The sequence below is a fragment of the Lissotriton vulgaris genome, chromosome 3_1 (assembly GCF_964263255.1).
Source record: "Lissotriton vulgaris chromosome 3_1, aLisVul1.2, whole genome shotgun sequence".
NCBI lineage: Eukaryota > Metazoa > Chordata > Amphibia > Caudata > Salamandridae > Lissotriton > Lissotriton vulgaris.
In genome coordinates this window covers 362918744-362943051 of record NC_141689.1, presented here as the reverse complement: position 1 = coordinate 362943051, position 24308 = coordinate 362918744, and the positions used below count along the sequence as shown (strand labels likewise).

The 24308-nt window shown below is 42.4% G+C and overlaps 1 protein-coding gene across 1 annotated transcript in view; it reads right to left on the bottom strand.

Annotated features, from left to right (window-relative positions):
* Positions 1–24308, bottom strand: part of C7 (complement C7) — a 413756-nt gene that overhangs the window by 308656 nt on the left and 80792 nt on the right. The window contains exons 5-7 of the mRNA XM_086960581.1: positions 19211–19352; positions 11697–11835; positions 11150–11287 (exon numbers count right to left, since the gene is read on the bottom strand). Coding sequence (XP_086816707.1) covers positions 11150–11287; positions 11697–11835; positions 19211–19352 — 419 coding nt within the window. The remainder of the gene's footprint in view (positions 1–11149; positions 11288–11696; positions 11836–19210; positions 19353–24308) is intronic.

The window sequence follows — 24308 nt, the reverse complement described above, 5'->3', positions numbered from 1 at the left end:
GAAGAGTTGGTTTGAGGGTCCAATATTCATACCTGGTGCTAGCATTCAAACTGTGAGAAACTTCTAGGCTACCCTCACATCTGGTTCTGGAAATGTACTTCCTTCCCCTGCCCAAGCTCCAAGTGCTCTACAGTGAAAAAAGCCTGGTGTCAAGTTCATTTGTGAGTGTGCTAGAGGCAGCCATTTTAAATGTAAGTGGATCTCACTTTCTGAGACGAAGACACAAAGGCCAACTGCCAAGCTATTCACAGTCATGTGACTCAGGACAGAGGTTACAGGTACCAAATGGATAGTATAAAAAGATGTCAACTTTATAAAAGGGCCATCTTCAGAATTGTGACTTAAAATCTAAAAAGAGGTTTTTATATTCAAAATTCATTTGAGACCAAACATGACTCTTCCACCTGTTCCTAAACCAAGGTTAGCACTTATTAAATGTTGTCCAATAGGAGAGGTAGCCTTTACAGTAGTTAAAAGGGAGTTTAAGAGTTTTTTTCACCAAAAGGACATGTAAAGCTTAAAAACACATGCTCTACTTTTTTTTATATGATGCACCCTGCCCTATGGACTGTTTAGCACCTACCTTGGGGCTGACTTATATGTATTAAAAAGGAAGGTTTAGGCCTAGCAAAAGGTTTCTATTGCCAGGTCGAATTGGCAGTTTAGTCCTGCACTACAGGCTGCCATGGCAGACCTGAGACATGTTTTACGGTGCTACGTTAGTGGGACGCACAATGAGTACAGCAGCCCCACTTTCAGCAGTTAATTTACAGTCACTACCATATAACAGAGATTCATAAGTGAATTAAATGTGACAATAAGTTGAGGGCCGATTCCACCATGTTTTAAGGACTGAGCACAAGCACTTTAGTATTGGTTAGAAGTGGTAAAGTGCACAGAGTCCTAAAGCCAAGGAAACAAGTTTCAGCAAACAATAGGGGAAAAGGCAAAACGTTTGGGCCAAGACCACACCAAAGGCTGCCAGGTCTAACACCTGTAATTTAATTAATGGGAACAACTTAGGAGGAGTTGAAGGCCTTATTCTTGCCACGCTACATATCTGCCCATTCTTGCCTTTTCAGGGGCTCTGTTTTATCTCCTCACCCACCCTCCCTTGGCTTTCCAGGAACTGTCCTACTATCATAGAGAGGATTTCTCTCTACATTATTGTGTTTTTAAACTTCACTCTGCTTGGAGATTTCAATGTTTGCTGTGTCAATCCAATCGCTCCTCATATAGGAATCTTCTTAAAGGTGATGTCTAGTCTTAACCAAGCTAAGTACATTTCCTGCTCAAAGAGCAAGTCACATGTTGGACTTCATTTTTCCAACTGTAATTCTTTCTCTGTTGGACAACCAATACCTCTTCCATGGACTGATCATTTTGCACTTCCCTGGCAATTGAGTTTTCCGCAAGCTAGGTCTAGAACCTGGTTTAAGGTGACAAAAGAGAACAATGGTCAGTGCTGAGAGCTATTTCTCCATGCTGGACAGATGAGAAAAAGAAAAATGCCTTTTTATTTAGTTCCTTGATATCCACCGCTCTGGATATCATTACTGCCCTTGGGTTTAAGAAACCTAGAAGGAGGACTTCCTATGTTCCTTGGTTTGCTGAGGCTCTGGTAAGGGAAAAACATAATTGCATATTCCAAGAAAGAAAGTGGAGAGTTGCCTATGAGCCATGAGTGAACGTAACTAATAAACAAGCCCTCAGAGACAGTCACAGATCTCTGACGCTCGCATGTGCTTCCTACCATGCTAAGGAACTTGCAATTCACCTAATTTCTCCAGACTGATTTTTACCATCGCAAACTCTTTTTTTATCCTCATAGCTGTATTCATATCATTCAGTCCTCATACGAATTATGGGACAATTTAGCCTTGTTTTTTGAATGACAAATTGCAGACATCAATACGAAATTTTTATTTTCATGAGTTCTTTAACCCTTTCGATACTGATGACGAGCTCAGCTCGTCATCAGCCACGGGGGGGGGTGTGCGGATGTCGAGCTGAGCTCGTCATCTAACGCGGCTTTTAGAAAAAAGCAGAGTAGGGGAAAAATAACCGCCGCAGCGATGCGGTTAAGAATTTGTTCTGCTAGAAGAGCTGGAGGTTGACCCCTTGACACATACGTTGTTGGCTTTCACTCCAATCTCCCTAGCTGAGGTCAAGACTCACCTATCAGTTTGTTTCTCAGGTTCTCATTTTGACCCGTGCCCTGAAAAATTTGTAACCTGGTCGTAGATTAAATCTATCCCTACTTCTGCAAGCTCATCAAGACCTCCTGTGAGACAGGTTTGGTCCTCTCATCTTGAAAAGTGGTTATGATAAGAACTTTGTTGAAGGTATTACATAAATGCTTTACAAATTGCCCTAAATTAAGCCTTCTGCTGTGTCATAGCTACAATGGAGTTGAGCTCAGGTTAATTTTGTGACTTTTAGGAAATACCCTGAGAAGGGTTGTGTTTGTTCCTCAAGGTGGGTAGTCACAATCTAGTTTTTTACACATACATTCTTTCAATACCCAAAATTACTAGATTTTTGCAAACAAATATCAATGGGTTAATACGAGGTCAATGAATGTCATACGTGCAGGCCTGACAACGGCAATATCAGTAAATGCAATGTAAACGTATGCTATAGCCTGTGCCCACCCAACAGCGACAATGACCCTCAATGTAATGTCAATGTAACCCTAAACTTGTGCCCTACACCGCAGGGCCGACATCAGTAATAATGATACCACTGTATGTCATAAGCTATGCTTGTATGATAATATTATCATTGCCAATAAGAATAATGTCAATGTACCTTCAGACCAAATCAAGCATAACTTTGACAACACCAGTAAGAACTATGTCAAAGTGCAAGATGACAACTGTATGCCCAATGTTGATAATGTTCATAAAATAATGATACTAGTGGCTGCCATACTATTCTTATGAGTTCTAATGAACTCACATCATCGCTGTCAGATTCACCCAAGCTGACCTACCCATCTACCCAGAGTCAGAGATAAGTGGTCAGGCAGGTCCAGTGAACCATGCCCGCGCTGACCTGGGGCCAGATATGGTCCCAAAATTACAGGCAAACACGCACCCAGGGAAAACACTGATCGATTGCACAGACAGATATTTGCACTACAAACAAGTCTGAGGTAATGGGCCCCAATAAAACCTGTTTGGCCCAAGGCCTCCGTTCCTCGGAAATTACACAAAGTTAGATATCATATGTAGATAGGGACACTCAACCAATCAAGACACAACTTGCACACCACACATAGTGATCACACACTCCTCTCACCGGACAACTGGACACATAAACACTGGCCCACATCAGCTCTCCCTGAGGTCAAGAGCCATCTGTGTCCTTATCAGATGTTCACATGTGATTGATTTACCACTAAGATGCTCTTTAGGAATTCAGAGAACATTTTATTCTACCTCATGAACCGTATAAATTGGCTGCCAAAACTTTGTATATTGAGTAGAAGTATTCCGTCCAGGCTCTCCCAGCTGCAGCGTTTAATTAAACCAACTTGTTTTTGTTTTTCCAAATGCCTTTTGTCTTTTCATTTATTTAAGGCAAATTCATGTCTGAGCAACACAGCAACTCCTATTTAACAATGCCACAGAAGGTCACAAAATAGAAACACCTGGGGAGTGTTGTTAATTACATATGGAATGATTTGTTATGTGTATGCCTATCAAATATTTTGTTTACAAGCTAAACTGTGATTGAACATTTCTACTATTTTCCTTCCCTATGTGTAAGTATGGCTATTGCCTTTAATGTTGTATTCAAATACAGCAATACATTTACAATACAATTACAGTGTTAATTAACCCTAATTCTAGGCCTACCCTAATTGCAGATTTATGTATTTGTTATATTTAAGAAAAGTGACAGAAATGCAGTTTACAGAAATGTAAATATTATACAAGTCACAGACTTTGTAATAAAATTCTGACAAATATATTTTTGTTTGCCCATTCTTTTTAACAAATAGGTTCTGGCTTTCTTGTCTTAACTTTATTTTCAATTAATAAGTACTTGATAGCAGAACATTACTTATTATTTGACTGCAGGAATGAAATAAGCCTTTTTACAGCACAAGCAATCATGTGGGATCCTACCATATATTTCTCTTAATTTGTAGTTGGCGGCATAATTAATACGAAACCAGACTTTTCCAGCAATGTATCCAGTGTGTTGGAATAATAACACAAGATTCTACAATAAGACCAAAACCCACAGGACAGCACATCCGTGGCTTCCAAATTAAGTGAACTAGCTTCCTCCTTACTTAGATTCTGGATTCCTACGGGAGCTCAATCTAGGTTTTGGCAGATTTACAAGTGCTTGAAAAGGACTCTTCCCCCCCCCCTCACAGAGTTTTATATAACGTGAAATTGACCCAAAGATATCAGGTATCAGAGCGCTTTACATGAGCACCCTATGCTTACACAAGGACACATTCATTTTCTAGGTCTCGCCTAAGCAGCCCGCATGCGCTGCATAGGAGAGGACCTCATGTAATTGATCAGCTTTTTTCCCCAAAAACGTGCACGCCTTGCATTGCTTTCTATTGCAACGTGTGCACGCTTGGCGATGTCCTGGCAGGAGCCAGCACACCATATGTTGCGCTCGCTCCCGCAAGGTAAACGCTGGGGGGCCAGCAGGGCGCGCTGGGCCATCGGTCTGGTGTCAGGTTTCCTTCAGTAAGGAAAGGTTTGTCAAGACGAAAAGTTAAATTGCCATTGGAGCAGAAGTGCTCGTTAGATAGACAATTGCGCCTGCATGAGCGTGTCACTACAAGACTGCTTACTCAGCACTCAGAGCTTTCTTTTGTGGTTTCTGGAACCACAAACCACTGTAAAGCACTTTCTTCCTCTAAAAGCGCGCACTATCCATTTTATCTAGCGGGGCAGTGTACAGCGAGCCACAGGCACAGCAACTTCGCTGCGCTATACCGCTAGTTAAAGAGCTGATGCATCTTCAGGTGAGCCCAAGAGTAGGGTCAGGGAGCTGAGCTGTCAGAGGCTGCGACAGCCCCAGATTCCTCGTGGTAGCCTGACTTTTGGCGATGGATGGAACTGTGATTGTTTAGGTGTCAGGAAAGGGAGCCAAGTGCTTGTCAGCTTATGGCACCCTAAAATGCGCTCAAAAACGTAACATTTGATTGTTGGAATCTAGGTAAACACTTACATATCTGCAAATCTTTGGCAGCACTAGAACATGCCAATAAACAAATAGTGAATTACATTGAGCAGAGACAGCTTCCTGGAAAAACAAAACAATTATTCCTCCTCGTATTAAAACACCTTTTATGCCACCCACTAAGAACATATACATTGACGTGATTCCCATTACGTACAGAAGTGGGTGACACCCATATCCACATCTGTGCACCAACCCCGACAGTGTTTTAAGTGAGTTGGTACTATCCAGTAACTTGGAAGCGATAGGAACGGCTCTTCTCAGCACTGCTCCGATGCTTTTATTGGGAGAGTACTGGCCTTTCTTAGCGGCAGTCGGTGCTCTGGGCCAAGGAGTACCCGCACTTCTATATTTCGATTCCAAGCACTCATCCTCAGATTTGTTGGCGCTGTATTCCATGTCCCGTGACTACCGTAGAAGTGCAGGGAATCAATTTGTGTTAATTCTGGGCCCAGGTTGCAGGTTTGAAGTGACCGGCGGTGCTGTAACAGATCGCAGTCGACCCCAAGGGAAGTGGTGGGTCCCTCTCGGGACCTCAGCTCTGACAAGTCCTCTCGCCCCTCCATGAAACAGATACTCCCGGAAAGAGGCTGCGCCTAAACATCCTGGTCCTCCATCCAGTGGCAGGCCTTGGGATGGAAGGCACGACATGTTCTACTTAAATACAAGGCACACACCTACAATTAAACAGCACAACAGCACGGCTGTCTTAAATAGCAGCCGAATAATGCTCCTTGAACAATTAACATCCGCCTGCCACGTTTCAGGCTATTTAAATGTGTTGTCGGCTCTTACCACCTCTATGCCCAGCGTGTCATCGTCAGCGCACACAAACACGTGTTAGACAACTGCTAGTGACATGGATCCGCAGAGGCACGTGAACGTCTAGGAGGCCTATAAAATGCCCCCACCACACCTCGGCCATAGTTTCTTACAAAGCTGTAGAGGTAATTACGTATATCCTCAAGAACAAGAAATACCGACACGAGGGACGTGTTTGGGAGGAAGGCACATTCTAAACACGCCAATTGCGGTCACTGTCAGCGAATTCATGTGACATTCCTACGTGTGACTGCATTCGGGGATCTCCTTTCCCAAAGCCAGCCTCTGGGTAATTGGTTAATTAGAGGTCATAACGGTGAGGAAAGGGCCTCCAGAAGGCATCTGATTGAATCTACAAGTTAATGAGCAGCTAATAACACAGGGACAGCGAAGCAAAGCAGGAAAACGGCCCCACCGGTGATGCGAGGTGTTTAAAGAGTGCACTGGCACCCGGGGCAGGAACCTGGGGGTACTCCGGCTTAGTAACAGCATCTCAAGTTGGTGGTGGTGGGTTGGAGGGCAGGGGAGGGGGAGGGGGCATAGTTGTTAGCCACTCTGCTGCCTACAGTGAAGTCAGTCCACTGTGAAGTAAAATGCCTGCAACCCGTGGGCATACTATGACTAGCTTCACACGTGCCCTGATGGTGCAGGGCAGGTGGGTACACATTGCCATGTGCATCACTATTCCAAGTTAAACGCTTCTTGCAAACTGTTTGTACCTCGATATAAACAATGTTTGCCATTGCCTTGTTTGTTTAGTTGATTGAAAGGAATCCGTAAGGGTGCAAATCTGGGGCAATAGTTAAGTGTTCCTAAATGAAGCTGAGCAATGCCTTTTTAATATTGCTGCATATATATATATATAGTAATAAATTGAACTTGCTGTTACATCAATACTTTTTAGATAATGGATTTTTATAATGTAGTCAGATGAATTTGTCATGGTTTGTATTAACGATATGCAATATAATAAAATTAAAATATATATTGTAATTGGCATTTCATTTAGTGCCCATTTTGCACATGAGAGCAAGGAGGAAGGCCTACCAATGAGGCATGGTGTTATTTTATCTATTCTTTTCCATTTCTCTGTAGCGCAACTCTACCAGAGTGAATGAATGAAGTGGTGTCAGGGCGCTTTAGAATAGAACAATCTGTTGAGACAGAAACAAACCTGGATTGTATTAAAACACCTTCGGAGAAGGGAGATAGGTAAAGGGTTAACTTTTAAAGTTGCATGGAGCATATATTGGAATACATCTATGGTGAAGATAAAGACAGCAGGAGATCTTGGGGGACATGAATTAACACGGAGCTTTGTGAGGCGGAGAGAAGGGGGCGAGAGAAGTCAACGGGAGACGCACTAGGTGTTGGGAGGGGAAGATATTAACCCGGCTGCTTACCACTCGGCCTCCTCTGGTAAGTCCCCCAATAGCGACTCCTTTTTTCCAACGACCACGTCATTGCTGTTTGGTGGAAAAATGAAGCAATCATTTGCTAAACATTTGTGTTCCTTATAGCATCTGCTTGTCGGCTTACACATTTCAGAAATCAACCGACAGATAGTTAATTCACATACTCAGTCTGTGAATTTACAGAGGGAGGCCACTGTGTAAATTCAAGGCTTAATCCTGCCACCGATTATCGGCTCCTGGGTCGGGACGGTGCACCCCCGGCTGGGCGGAAGGTACCCTGTTCATGTCACTCTCCTCAATGGCATTGGTGCTGGAACATTTTCAGAGTGGGGGTGCTTGCCTCTCGTGCCTTAGGAGTAAGTAAGGCAAAATAACAATTGAAGGACAGAAGGCAGAACAATGTCATACATTCACCCCAGTACAGAGATCTGGGTCTAAATCTATCGTTTTTTTTTCTCCCCTTGACATTCCAGTTTAAACCCAGCCATATGCACATCAGTCCTGACCCTGCGTCCAATGGGAACAGTCCATCCCGAACTGCCAGGCCAGGTCCTCCCTGGTTACTTGTGGGGAAATGATGAACATAGGTAACTTTGTGTCACTAAAGTGTGACAGCTAATCAAATCCAAAGACTGTCAGCACTCGCGTTAGTGCCGTAGTTGTATGCTTAGTAATGTTTTTCAACCCCAACTTCTCTTCCCTACTACCTCCGCCCCTACTCTCCCATCCCAACAACAGAATAGGGCATGGTTCATTTCAGTGTAGCCTAAGGAACACACAAACCTATTCTTCATCACTGTTTTATTTGTGTCTAAGTTTGCATGTACAATTTTTGTAAATGCCTTGATCTATTGGACGTCCACACTTGTTCTAAATAAAAAAAATACCTACCATTAAAAAGAACGCCACGATTAACATATTGAGTTTGTAGACACTTTTCCAGCATATGCTAGCTAGATAAACCCAGTTACTTGCAAGCTTAAACGCGTTATCAAGAGGGCTGTAGAGTTGATTAGTGGGAATCGTGGTCTCCTTTGTTGTCCTTGATTAATAGTTCAGAGCTACACTGGAGAGCACGGGCTGTGTATGTATGCTTTGCATAGCGGGCCCATGTTAACAAATGCATTATCAGGTATTCTCTGGCAAAGCTAAGCGAGTTGCTTTGTTTTCTCTTTCTGCCTCTTTCTCTGTCCCTCAAACCTCATTTCCACCATTCTCCTATTCTGCCCCTCATTCCTCTCCCCGTGTTCTTCCTCTTTTTCCACACCCTCCAGCTCTCTAACCCCCCCCCTCGCCCCTTGCACCCTCTGGTGGTCTAGTACCAGTATAGTTAAAGTTACATGCTCTTTCCACGGGTAATTGAATGTTGTGTTTGGTCTATAACTAGGCAGTTACAAAACCTCGACATTCTAATCAGTTTCCTAATTGGACATGTGAATTGCAGAGAATGTTGGTCAAGGATTTCAAAGATTACAACATTGTTTTTTTGAGGGATGACATGATGAACACAGCAGTTTTAACACTGACCCTCCGTCAGAAATAAAGAGTAAAATAGTTATTCAAAGTTCACCAAATCTGCCACGCATATAGAGCCCAATGAAACACCCAAGTATAATTCAATATGTTATAAAGTGACACGTCCATTTTCAAGACAAAAAAAACTCAAAGTACTGAACAAATGAATTCTTTCATTCTCTGTATTTGTGGGCATATGTGGATTTACCTCTAATTTGAGCATGTACAAAATCACCATAGTTTTATTTTCTGGCAGTGTATGTTGGACAGGTGCAGTGTTTTCCGAATTAACGGCAAACATGTATCATGTCGTTATTGAAAATTACACATGCAGCAAATCTTAAAAATGACAATATTTGAATATGAAATGAAACTTAACTCTCTGTACACGTTTGCTTCAATTGATTCTATTACTTAAATCAACTGCATAGAATCAGTGTATACAACCGAATGTTCCACACTGACGATTGGTATGATGACAGTAGGCATCCTAATAACAAGCACTGGCATAGCCAATAGGTCTCGCCTTTGGGACCTTATAAGTATTTAATTATGCAGCACAATATCCTTGGTGCAACATCAACAGTTGCATGGCTAAACACTTAAGGTCCCAAAGGCGAGACCTATTGGATATGCCAATGCTTTTTTTCGTAGGCGCGGGGCAATTACGTGTTTTGCCCAAAATCACAGGATTTTGAGCTTCATTGCCGAGACTCGAACCCACTTTTTCAGATTTGAGATCGACCGCCCTAGCGGTTAGGCTACATCCTCTCCCTTTACCCTAATAATGCAAAAAAATGTAATACAAAGGTGCTCTTTTGTCAATGCAAAAAAAAATCTTACAGTAGTTGAGGGATTCGACTCCAAATGTTACGTTATATTTTGTTAAGCAAGGCACATGTAAACAGAGCCTCATGGTTCTGTAGTGAAATAGAATAGTCCAGAGAATATAAATGAGCACACCCACGTTGATAGATGTTCCCTGAATAGAACCTAATTAGAATACGTTTGTAGTGCAAGTTGAAGGGAATTCCGTAGTCTGGTCCCAGCAATAGAGAAAGATAGCATTGAAAAGTCAGATTAACCAATCTGTTTACCATCACTTCTGCTATATGATGAGGTTTTTGACCCACAGGCTATATCACAAGAAGAAATGCATTCAGACCTGCTAGAGGCTAAAAAGATATTAGGAGATCTGATATCTTACGTCAGTCACACAAATCATTATACGCACACACACTATTTCATATTTGTAGCTCTTAATGATACACCAAACTCAATACATAGTGTGCCCTAGTTTTAAATATACATATTATCACCTATCCCTGTGGCTTTCAAGGCACACTTTAGGGATGAGTTATGAATACATAAAAGTAGCCCTTTCAACATAGCAAAAAGCAATTTTCCCTGGCATGTGTTCCTCTAATGCATTTAAACTGCAATTAGAGCACAGTGGCGAGCTCCTAGCAGCCATGATATTTAGTGTCACATATGTGGTTGGAGTAAGGCCACACCGCTGCCTAAATATGGCATTTAACTTTCCATGCAGTAAGTATATTTTATGCACAATTTTACAGAACGTCTAGGGAAGTTAAACACGCTAAATAGGGATTTCTAATACACATAGCCTGTTTGGGGGAAATATTGGCTCTTTACTACTGTTTAACAGTGGTAAAGCGCACAGAGTTCTAAAGCCAGCAAAATTAAAAAGGAAAAAATGGGGAGACCATGAAAAAATAGTATACTTCCCCAGAGTTAACAGATGAAACGCGGTGGTAAATGCTTTTGCAAACTGCCTTAAACTCATGATTTCAGCTCTGAATTGTAATTTCTCTAAATTTTATTCTAGTATATTCTGAAGAGTGGACAGGAATAACCATTGTTTTAGTTTTTATAGTTTGCCGTTATTTAAATAAATGTATGAATTGGGCTGTATGGTATTCTAGTCCCATTTTGAAAGAATACATAACATTTCTGGATATTGCAGGCATATAATATTTGCTACTGATTCTCTAGTAGTTTGATCATGTTTGTAAATTAGGCAGTTAACATGCGTATGATGTTTTTTTTTACATTTCTCTTTTGTGGGTAGAAAAATAATTTCAGTTCTGGTTCACAATAAATAGGTTTGAAAGTAGAGAGCATTTTAGTGATTAATAACTCAAATAAAATCCCACCTTATCCTTTTTGTCGGTATTCTCCCAGGACCTATCACTATAATCCCCATAATTTGTCGTCACTTTTTCTGTGCTTCTTTTAATATAAGACCAGCTGCTATTGTAGAAGTCATATGAGAAATCATTCTTGACTTCAACCTGTTGAAAAAGAAGGAATGGAAAATCAGGTAAAACGGCAGCAGAGAATACAATATTGCTAATGGCCAAACACGCCCTCCACTGTTCGTAATTGACAACATTCAGCACCTTTTTTTGGCTGGGTAAAGTAGTCAATAATGTCTTTAAAAACCGAAGAGGAAATTGGTGGGAACGTCTGCTACATTAGGGGCTCAAAATTGGAACGGAAACACACCCTAAGCAAAAGTTATTACATTCTTTTAAAAACTGCATTATGTGATATGTTTTTTTTCTCCAGTGCCTGCCATCTCTCATTAAACATTTAAAAGAAAAAATAGTACATTGGTCTACACAATGCACAAAAATATCAGTCTGTAGTTTTTTTTACAAAAGTACATTATTAAGATAATCAGCACTGAAAGAAAAGTACCTGAAATGTGTACGCAAGTACACTCTCACTTAGTCTGTAGTACTGCCGAGTGTCTCCATTAAACACAAGTCTGCACTTTCCACCGAAGCTTTTAGTGTGAATGACACCACTCTTGGTTTCACCAGTTACAACATCAAACCTAAACCAAAAAAAAATGCTATCATTAGTAGAAAAAACAATTTTATTTAATATACACTCACATGTTTTCAATTATATGATAGGGTGAAAAAGGCAATTTTTCGGTCCCATTCAATGGATTTGACAAAGAGTGATGCCTGCCTTCTGTCGGACTGACTTATAATGCAATCAGACAGTGCCTTGTGGGATGGTCTGGCAGGTCAGTGTGTGGGCCATTTTGTTAGCAGTATATTGGCCTGTTTATGCTCAGATGGGCCTGATTTTACTATTGATTCCCCTAATATTACCACAAGCATTGCCTGCAGCAAACAAAAAAAACATGTATTTTGCCAGACCTTTCAAAACACCTATACAGCGTGTCTTTACGAGTTTAAAACTGGCCTGGTTTCCAAATGTGGGCCCCTTTTTCAGCCATCTGGTCGCTACTTGGGGGTCACTTTTATTTTGGCGCCTGTGCCTATTATATGCTCCAGTCTGACCCTGTGCCTGACTGCCTTATAAGATTCTAGTTGTTCTCTGGTTGAGTTCATGTCTTGGCGGCCGGTTGACATCCTGCTAGTTGAAGTGCCAGTGGAGGAGTAGATCCTTTAGCTGTCTATTGAAGCTTAAAAAGGAGGGGTTTGTCCTGATATTGTACTGGAATGGAGTTCCAGATATTAGAGGCATTGCTCGAGAAGGAGCGAGCCAGGGTTTTTTGAGTGTGGGCTTTAGGTGGAATAGGGAGTAAGGTATTGGAGCTTCTTAGGTTTCTTGACTGGCCTGCCTTTTTGGACCCTTGGGGGGCCTTTTCTATAACCGGGGCCGGTTTTGCAGCATAGCTGAAATATCGCCCTCTGTAACAAAAGCAGCAGCAGTGAGACGGGAGTGGTGCCACCAACTAGCACCCTCACCCCGGGGGCCAGCCGCGTTGTTTGACAGGTCTGGTTTCAGTTCCCAGTCTGGACATGCTTTGAGGGTGGCGTTCCCGTAGTCTAATCTTGACAACACAATCGCTTATGTGGTTGATTGGAGGTCGCTCGGAGTTTGATTTTGTTCACAAGTTTCTTTAAGGTTGTAGAAGGCACACTTTGTACTGTCGTTATGTGATCTTCCATGGTCATCAGTACGGGGGTACTTCAATTTATTTACCATTTAATTAGTTAAAGTGCAAGAAAGATATAGTTTATTAAACTTACACTCAGACTGAATTGTAATGAATTGTAATGGTGTAAGGGCCTTCATTGGAATCCATGTCCCCTAATACAATCGTAGAAACTAAAAGGGAGCTCATAATATTGACTCCCAAGATATGGTCAAGGGCCCGGCGGGATTTCCTGTGCTTCATGGGATATAACAGCAGATGATTAATTTATCAACACTTTGCTCCAGGGGGGTGTAGTTTTGCTATTATTAACTCTGCCACGATAAAGAAGAGTTGATGTTATTGTCTCAATATACCTGTAGGACAATATTTGGACTGTAGTTATTGTAATACAACGCCATCAAAATGCAGCAGTGAGGCATATTGCTCATTACTACAGAAGAGTGCAACAAATCTCAGTCAGTCTTTTGATCCTTAAACTAGGTCCTGATGAACATTAGACTCTATTTCAAAGTTGCGTGCATCATTCATGAGCCTTTCACTGCCAATGAAAATGGAAAAATTGCAAAGTGTGGCAGCAACTCCCAGGGTATGGTATCTCATGTTAAACAGAGCTGAACTAATAGAAAAATAACTATTTTAGTAAAAAGAGAAACATTTTCAGATTTCTACAAGAATACAGATGGCTAATTGAGATCTCATAGCTGGGGGAATGATCAGTGTCTGTATTGTGAAGTTCTCAAAAAACTTCCAATAGTATTGTAACACTGTAGACACACCAATCAATCATGTTTTTTTAAAGCGCGGCTACTCACCCGTGAGGGTCTCAAGGCACCATGTTCATTTTTTTTAGATTCTTTTGTAAATATCACTCTGTATTGGCAGTAGAGAAGAACACTCTCCCTGTTGTTTATAAGCACACTGTCCACACATCTGCAGTCTTATCAGGTGAGTTTTACCCAAGAACCAATGTGGAGGAAGAATATAAGGTTATTTAGATTTAGATGTGAGCTGGATCTGCCTGAGAGAGGGTTGCAGAGGGTGTTCTGCTATACAGATATAGTCACAGGCCATAGAGTCACAGAGAACATGCAGTATCAAGTGTACATTGATAAACTATAAAGCTGATTTTTGAATCCCATTACGCAATGACCAAATAATCAAGCAGCCCAAAAGAAATTCCATTGTTTCTTAGCCTGCCCGTGCCATTACATGCAGGGACCAATGGAATGCAAATCAATCTAAGCCTCAGAAAGGGGTCGTCCAGCCGTAAATGCAAGAATATATATGTTTCTCAATGGGAGCAGATGAATCCCCAAAACAATATTGCCTTTATTGGGTTCTGCGAATGATGTAAAGCTTGAGTTCCTATAGACTAACAAGCTTGGGACCAAGGTCAAGGCATACCCATGCCACTTACAGAGAGAGTTTAAAAGTGATGGATGGAAGTGCATTAATCAATGAACTACTTGCTCCACATGCACCACTGGTTTTGCGTTCATTTCTTTCCAGGGTTTCTGCTTTTGTGTGCCAGTAAGTATGGGAACCATCCATGTGTAAATCAGATCTAGGACTTGCCCTAGAAAGGGATGATCTATCAAGAAGAAATATTACAGGATGAGGTAGTCCCAGGGGAACATCACTATTATTGGCTATGGCTATAATGATTGCAAAGAGAGACATTGCAAAGAACTGGTGAGTGGATAAGCACAACTCTTCAAGGCAGATGAATTTGTTTATAATGCCTGTAGTTGTTCAAAGAAGCATGAGAACGTTTGAGATCAGAGCTGGGCACACTATGGAGATATTTTGCTCAACTGTAGCAAAAAGCATGATTATGAATCATTATGAATTATGGTATATTATGGTGTAACTATGCTTTATGTCAGTAACTAATTATAGATGTAATGTAAAGATCCTGCAGTTTTGTTTTGTACTTCCATGACCATAAAACAATAAACAGAGTTATAAAAACACTATTACCTGTACCCTCTGAACAGGTACACAAGAAACCCAGCATGTTTTGGCCTTGTTGGGACTCATAACTTGGAGGGGCACTGGTGATCATATGGGAAAGAGAGCTCAGGACCCACATCACTTAGCAGAAAAGTGTTGGATTAATTGTCTTGTATCAGTGTGAACAAATAGTATTTGGTTTGGTGGCATCAATGTGTTTTAGTTTGCATTTGGCATTAAACACATGGACCAGTCATTTTCAAGAAACAGTCAAGTGGGCCAAATTTCATCTGAAATGGGAGCGCATATAATCAGGTGTGCTTGAGCTTTGCAGGACTTCATGCGTGAGACGCATCTTATATCCCTGTGGCACAGCGAATTTGACACCCATATTTAGGTTTGCCCACTTTTCTTAAGCCAGAGGTCTTCAAACTGGGAGACTCCCCCCCCTGGGGGGCCATAAATGATCACAGATAAAAAATGAGCAGCAATGAGCCACTTTGCAATGGACCATCACTAACGTATGAGTTACTTACCTTCGGTAATGATGTAGCTGGTAGAGACGCTGTCTAACCGCAGATTCCTTAACTTAGAATATCCCAAGCGTCAGACTGGATCCGGAAAAATGTTTGCAGCAGCACCTCTGCGCGCCGGGCGGACGGTGCCACTAGACCCCACCCTGATGTTGTCCACGTACGTGACGTCAGCGAGGTCATATAGGTCCCTCCCGGCGCGCTGACATCAATTTTCATCGGAGAAAGTTTTAGCGGCACAACGCGGAGCCACCAACAAAAAACTGTGAAAGTATGGGAACTGTGTGCAAAGGATGAAAAATATGTGAATAAAGAAGGAGGATGGTGCAAGACACTAACGTAAAAGACAGAATTAGACACTGCCTGCATATAAGTGAAAAAGCTGTGAGAAAGAGCTCCGCAAGCGACAGGAAGACCCTACCCCAAGTGCAACAAGGGAAGAATATCTCAGCAGACAGAAATAGACTGTCATTACTATGTAGAACTGTGCCGTCCAGCAAGAACAGAGCACAGAAAGAACAACAGTCCATTTCAGGAAAGTATGAAAAGACTGACACTTCCCCCATAGTAATGGAGGTCTGAAACAGAGCTCAACAGATCCCCAAAGAAGACGACTATAGAGGAGACAAGAACCCTGAGTCAATAGAGAAGGCAGGAGGGAGGAAAGGCAGCAGGAGAAGAAAAGAAGATGAATCTCCTGATGAAGGTGAATCAGAAGACACCATTTTACAGGAAAGAAGCCCCTTGGACGGGAGTTAGATGTCTATGGCAATTCTCAAAGGGGAGCAACAATGTGAGCACCCGTGATAGAAAAACCAATGGCAACTGCAAGAGGCAAGTGGAGAACCCCACTTGGCAAGGTCCTCGCAGGACGGGGAGGATGGGTGGGCATTAAGGAATCTGCGGCTAGACAATGTCTCTACCAGACCCATCATTACTGAAGGTAAGTATCTTGTACATCTGATAGAGACATCTAGCCACAGATTCCTCAACTTAGAATAGATACCACAGCCATACCCCAAGGGGGAGGTGGGTCTGCGACAGAACAACAGAAGTGCCAAGCATTTGAGCCGGCAACAGAGTGATGGACATTGGTGATCCGATAGGATAACATTGGTGATTCTATGTGAAAAAGTTTCTCAGTGTCAACTATTGAAATACAGTAATATTCCTTAAAAATCATACCTTTAGCCAAAACGCATTTACTCACCTGTTTTCAGGAAATATCCCAGGACTGAATCCAGGATCCAGTCCTGTGGTAGCAAAAGTAATTAACTGCATTTTACTTAAAAAGCCCATTCAATTGAATATACTATACCTGCAATGTGTTGCAAACTGCTTTCTTAAAACTGTCATCAAAACCAATACAAGTTACACTGCTATTTTGAACTGTGTTCATACAAGTAATTTACTACTGAAAAGTATGTTTATAATTACCTGTACCAGGCTTGCTTGGTTCTAGAAATAAAACAGTATATTTTTTTATACAAAACAATTGGCCTAGAGTTCAGTTCTTGAGTGTGTGAGACCATTTGCTGACTGAGTGTGTGTATCAAATGCTTTACACTGTCCTCTGATACTGCCTTAGTGCTCAACCAAGCTACCAATTTAGAGAGTAAGGTTATATCTAACTTTAGCCTCTGCCAAACCTCTGGAGACTTCTAGACTCTGTGCACACTGTACCTTACTTTGGTGCAGTATATACAGAGCCACTTTCTTACAGAGGGAGACCCAGCCGGGCTGCACCCTGACGACACCATATGGATCGTAGAGGGGGACCCAGCCGGGCCACGCCCTGACGACACCATATCTCCGACGTCCCTGGAGGGCAAGGGCTCATTTGGCGCCGGGGGCGAACCCAACGGTGAGTCCGCTGGGGACCCCGTAAGTAGTGGAGGCCCTGAGGACACCCCAGAGACAGGAGAGGACCCAAGCGAGGCCTGCAGAGCTGCGGAATACACCTCCATCTGGATCCGAGTCACCCCCGCGCCCGTATAGAGCCGATAGAGGGGGGGGGCGACTGTCGGGGGCGCGCGTCCAGAAGGTTCTGGGAACCAGTGCCCCCGACAACAGATGAAAGTGAGGTTGAGGACCTCAGCGACATGTGCCGCGACTAACCAATAAGGGGCGAACAACGTCCCCGGCCCCCAGAGGGCGATCGACAGAGCAACTGGAAACCAGAGGGGCCTGCCGTCAATGAAGAGGCCGGGGATCGCGACGACTCCGACCGGGATAGGCAAGTCGAAAGAAGCTTCATACGGCGCGCCCGCCGGGACTTCGGCTTGAGGTGTTGGCAGGCATCGCAGTCCGTCGAGTCGTGGTGTTCCCCCAGACACCACATACAGATAAGATGAGGGTCCGTTGCGGACATTTGCTGCAAACAGGAATTACAAGTTTTATAGCACGAAGGCATTGCACACTGTTCCAGACGCAAACCATTAAAAGGGGCCTGAAAACAGGCCAGAGGAACTGCTTACTCCGGATCTGCGTTGCATGTGGAAAAGAAGGAAACAGACGTCAGCGCACTGGGAGGGTCGTGTGGCGCTGTCCCGCCGTGCGCAGGGGTGCTGCTGCAAAAAATAATTCCGGATCCAGTCTGACGCCTAGGGATATTCTAAGTTAAGTAATCTGCGGCTAGATGTCACTATCAGATACCATTTGTCAGTTATATCCTAACTAGGAGTATGTGTAAAAGGGTTGACAGTACTTAACTGAAATGTTTAAATTAGATTTAGACATATTTAAACATTGGCAGTTAAAAAGAATAAAAGTGAAAATTTGAGGGAGGAACCGATGATTCTTTTTTTTAACATGGGGGTAGCTGCATTAAGAAGTTTGCAGACCACTGTCTTAAGGTAGCCCACGTAGACTTCAGAAAATGATTCATGGCAATACATGTAACACTCTGAACCACTGGCAACTACTCCAGTCCATTTTTTCTAGCTTGTCTGTGACAACCTTACAATAGTGCCTGAAAAATCTCTTAGGTGGGTGGTCCAAAAAATGAAAGTCTAACTATAAAGTACAATTTTCACTAGAAACATTTTCACATGCCACCGGTCTAGCCTCTCATTCCCAGTTCTTATAACTTTGGCACTAAGATGTGAGTTTTCTTCTCTAAAGACTAACAAAGACATGAAAATAGAGAAGTACAGAAACTGTGATTGTGTGGTGTTATGTAGCAACTGCTTCATGTTGTGTATATTCTTGTTCCTAAAGGTCGAATTTGTAGATGAAACAAGAACATTAGAATGTAGGCTTGTCAGAGGTCAGCAATTTCTGAAGCAGGGTGGATATCATTTCAATGTCATAAGAGGAAAGTAATTGTAATATTGTACTATGCCTGGTTTAATACAATACATTTCAAAAGTTTCATTGTCCCTTTTTGGGCCCCATTACAAGTCAAAGGTTACATTTAGATCCCTGTGCAAACAAAAGTTTACATTTGGATTGAAACTGAAGCCTAATCATTACATGGTCAGGGCCAGTTTTACAATCACAGATTTTGATCAAATCAAACTCAGTCCTGTGGTTTTTGTATGCACAATTTACTCCAGTTTCAAACATTTTTCGCTCAGTGTGCAAAATAACAAATAGGGTACAAAAACGGAATTAAAACCATGCACAAACTATTTCTCTGAATCATTTTTGTACCCCAACGCAATACTGATTGAGGGCATCATTGAGCTATGCAAATTGTCACATTACACAATAAAAGGCAGTAAGGCATTACTGTAAGACATTTGTCAGTGTTCTCTGGTAATTAATATGGTGCTGAAAGTCTTTTTGTTATCAATTGACCTCACCCAGCTCCTGTGAAGTCAGTGTTCGGGGGAGTTTTATCATTGTCGCAGACAGGCTTCCGGTCTTCACACTGTTCTTCGTCTGTGCTTCTCTCCTCACAATCATGGTCGCCATTACACACCAGTGATTTGCTTATGCATTGACCTGAAAAACAAACCACCTTTCAATGGTGAGGGGAATAAGAGAGCCACACTATACTCTTCTCTGAACTAACTTGGCATTACATAAATTTAGACCTCAAGCTAGAAGCTTCAGTGACAGGAACAATAATATATGATTGACAGGCAGTAGGTGGAATATTAATGCAAGGAGAGAAAAGACAATCCACACAGTTCTTGAAATGCTTGCCATCCTGCCTACTGCTTGTCAGTCAACCTTCCATTTCTGTTTGAGGACTGACAGGCAGCTAGCCTGATATTGCACACATTAAATATAATCCAAATATTTAGCATCTTATGGATATTTCGACTCAAATGCATTTGTAGAGAAAATCAGTTATTAAACATAAACCGTCTTATGTGTCTTGGTCGTCTATTTGTATAAGCATTGCATCCTTGTGATTTGCATCATACTGTGGAACATTGTTTGCCACCCCCTATTTGCTCTAATTACCAGCTACCAAAAAGGCCCACAACCAGATCAGGAATCATTTTTTTAATTCAACGTCGTTACCATCAGGGATATCATAATTGTGATGTTTAAATAAATGTTATCAGACATGTAGCATCCATTTATATACTTATTCAGCTACCCTCCCTTTGAGGGCTCACTGTCTGTTAAGGGAAACAGCCTTAACTCAGCGGCTCGAACCATGCTGCACAATACCAGGCTGGTCCGAACCACTGATGCGTCTTTACAAAGCATTCCTTTACCACGCAAGTCATTACATCTACTTGCCTTAAGGCAAGTGTTTTTTGATTGATGTTGGACTTGAAGTCCAACACTTTCCCTACTGTTGCACAGACTGGAGTCGAAATAGTAAATAATACTGTTCCAACTCCTGCGCTTTCTCTAAAGCAAGTCGTTGTAACAACTTGCATGGTGATAGAATGCATTTGAAGACGCATTCATTGTTCGGACTGCAATATTAAGGCCGGCGGGATTAACTCCTGTGTGGTTCAGATAGACAACCATCTGTTAAAGTGAAAAAGATACGGTTGAGTTACACCCCTGATTTGTGTAGGATTACACAACCTAAATATCTAGAGGGGCATAACCTGATCCTGTGCTTGGTTGGGCTGTAGCAAATATCTCAAACCGATTTGCAAGCAACATGTCTGAGCAATTATTAATGCATTTGTGGCAGAGATTTTGGTTCCTCTAGGGACTCAAGGAAGCTGTCTCCACCTCTGTGGATCCGTAAGTGTACAGTAATTACAGACTGCAAAGGAGAAATCGGCTATTCGACTGTTGAAGAAGCACCCAAGATCCAAATGAGTTTGACATTTCAACTTACCATTGGGCAAGAACGTTGCTGCAAGATTGTCTTGCCTACATGCTGAATGCTACTGATGAATGCAGCTTGACTATGCCTCTATCCCTTGGACATCTCACCCGCCTGTTACACCAGCTTGAAAAGGTTGCAGGCACATCTTGTAACAGCCTGAGCTGGTCTGTGTCCTTTATGGGGGACAAGCTGAAAACTGTGACATTACATTTAACCATTGATCAGCCTAGTTGTGCACATTAATGACATGAACATGAAGCTTCGGGTTGAACTTTCATGTTGGTAATACTAAGCTGGGTCTCAGGGTGGATGGCAGCCATGGCCCATATGACAGCTTGGCCAAAACCTGTTAGATCCAAATCATGATTTTTCTTTGATCATCAAGTTTGCCTGTATTTTTCACTTTTTAGAATCATTTTTAAACGGTCTAACCTAACATGTCACCTAAATAGCAAATCTGGTGCACCACAGTCTCAGCTTTGGTGATCTATGAAATGTGGGAGGCAATGTGCTGGTCTCTCCAAACTCATCCTCTCTAGGAGTACCTTCCAGTTGCCAGTTACTCTAGTTCCTGCCTGCACCGTGGGGCAACGACTATGGCCCCACTACAGAAATTAAGTGCATTTACTAATGGTTATAGGCAAGCCTTTGTTTCTTTTCTGAAGACAGGTAATGTTTTGGTCAATTTTTAATTGTGTTTGCATTTACTGTCAACCTCGAACCTGTACAAAGAAGAAATCAAGATCACCTCCAGTGCTCAAAGAAATGGCATTATGTTATGTTATGTTATATAGTCATATAGCGCACAGCTGCTCCAGCAAAGGAGCGTCCCGGCGCTAGCAGCTAAAAGATACCGAAACACAACAACCTAAAGCCATGCTAGCCATCTTACAACCAGAGATTACACTGCAGGAAAGAGAAAAGTTTTGATAGCTTTCCTAAAAGCAGTCAGGCAGTCTATGCCGCGGATCTGTACAGGCAGTGAGTTCCACAGCCTAGCTGCAAGGCAGTGGAAAGACCGTCCGCCCACCTGGCTGCGCTTGAACCGTGGGATGACAGCCAGATGTTGTCCTTCCGAGCGCAACGGACGGGAGGGAGCATAAGGGATAAGCAGGTCACTCAACAGATTAGGGCTGGCAGATTTCATTATCTTAAAGTGAATCCGCTTCTCCACAGGGAGCCAATGCAACCTGCGGATAGCGCCAGTAGCAGAACAGAAACGCGGGAGACCAACCAAAACTCTAGCTGCAGTATTCTGAACACGTTGCATCCAAAGTACTTCAGCTTTATTAGCTCCCAAAAGAAGAGAGCTGGCATAATCTAGGCGAGCACGAATAGTCGCCTGTACAATTAGCTGACGTATGGAAGGCTCAAAAAACTTCAGAAGAAGCTTGAGACCCCGCAGAAGGCCAAAACATGTGCCAGCAACTTTCTTAGTGTGTGCCTGAAAACTAAGAGATGGTTCCATCCACACCCGAGATTTTTAACCACTGCCTTGGGTGTAGGAATGTCACCCAGAGCGGTCGGCCACCAACTCTCGCTCCACACATATCTATTTTTGTTTTTGTTTTATTTTTTGGGAGTTTTTTATAGCCTGAACTTGACCCGAAGGTATCAGAGCACTTTACACGAGCACCAGTTGCGTTACAGACCAACACATTAATTTTGTTAGGCACGGGGAGATTAATTGATTTATCCAGAATCAGAGGATGTTGGGAGTCCATGCCTAGACTCAAACCCAGTTCTCCAGCTTCGAGGTTGACCACTCTAGCCGTTTGCCACATCCGCTATTGTGAAAATATTTTTTTGGTAAAATGCAGTGCACAAGACTGAGTGTGGGTTCTGCCCAAAATGACATGGTCTGACCATCTCTCACATCTTTCACAGAGGCAGTCTAGCTGACATACGTATGGATTTGTGCCTTTTTTTAGTAGCTTGTAGCAAGCAATGGCTAAGAACTGGGAATATAAGCTTGAACCCTACTTCAGCCTTCTGAACAGCTACAGCAACTGTGTGGATCTGGCAAATGCCATGGATTTGACCTTGAATCTTCTCAAGACCAGAACTAAGCCTGATGCCCTGTTGAAGATCTTCAGGCCTGCCATACTGTCCCTGCGGGAAACAACCATTGCAATGCAGTCATTACAACGCACTACATTTACAACGCAGACATTACAATGCAACAGCCTTTACATTGCATGCCATTTCAACGCAGACATTACAACACATGTCACTATAACGCATGCCATCACAACGCATGTCTCTACAACGCATGCCATTACAATGCATTATAAGGTAAGTAATGGGGAATAGTAAATTTTACCCTACACTATCCAACACTTATCCTACTGTTACATTCGCTGGAGTGGGAATAGTAATGTTTACCCCTACACTATTCAAAACTTACCCTAGTGTTGCACTCACTGGAGTGGGAATAGTAATCTTTACCCCTACACTATCCAACACTTACCCTACTGTTGCCCTAAAGGTATTATGCGTTGTAATGGAATGCGTTGTAATGGAATGCGTTGTAATGGAATGCGTGGTAAATGTAGTTTCTAAAATTGCGTTGTGATGGCATGAGTTGTAAAATCATGCATTGTAATGGATGCTGCGATGTAAAAAATGCGTTGTAAAGACATGCGTTGTAAATCTTTGCGTTGTAACGTGTCCTATTCGTCCCTGCTGACCTTACCTCAGTGAATATCTCAAACAACCTCAAAGAGTTCAGTGACACTAACCATGAGTACCTGTGAAGTATGCTCAGCCCTGCTTCAGGGTCAGGAGATGTCTTCCCAAGAACAACCTACAAATGCAAGCAAGTGAGTAGAAACTCTGCCTGTTGAGCAGAATCCCTCCCTGTAGCCACGTATGATTGTGTCACCTTAGAGAAATACCTCCCCATGACCCACCTAGGCTGTTTCTAGCCCTCTCTAATCTGCTACTCTTGATCTGCTGTGGCAATGAACACTGGTCCTTCACCACCCACTATAACCTAGGTGCTACAAATATACCCAAATCAATGATTGGTTTCTAAAAATGTTTGGCATTAGAGAATGGGCCCAGTGCCCAACACTCTCCATAGTAGCCAGCTAGCTTTCCATGGTGGTGGAAGAGGGCTAATTTTCTGAAGCTGAATCCAACAAAGATTTAGCCTTCACTGGGTAAATACTTCCAAAATATATAATGTTGTTTGGTCTAAGGTAATGTTTGCCTCTGCCACTCCTCTTCCCCTCACAAGTCAGCCCAACAGACAAGGTGGTAGTTAACCTGGGCATTTTTAATAGCTCCAATCCGTCTTTGGAAATCCAGGTAGTGATGATGGCAAAAGTCTGTTTTCTACAGTTAACAAATCCTGGGGAGAGGGCTACCCTTTAATTAGCTTCAGTTTTAACACCTAGCAAACAATGACATAGTCCAGTCTTGGCTGAATATTAGGAAATCCATCTACTTGGCTGCTCTGATGAAGATTCTGTACTGCCTTTTGCTTATGCTAAACACAGTAAATTAGCTATTAAAAGACTCCAGATGTGAACACATCAGTCTTTTTATTAAGTCCCTACACTTCATGCAGTAATTGAGTGGCGTCTGTTAAAAGGATATGTTCATTACCTACCCCTAAATTTTGTAGCCCCCTAGATTCAAACTGTATG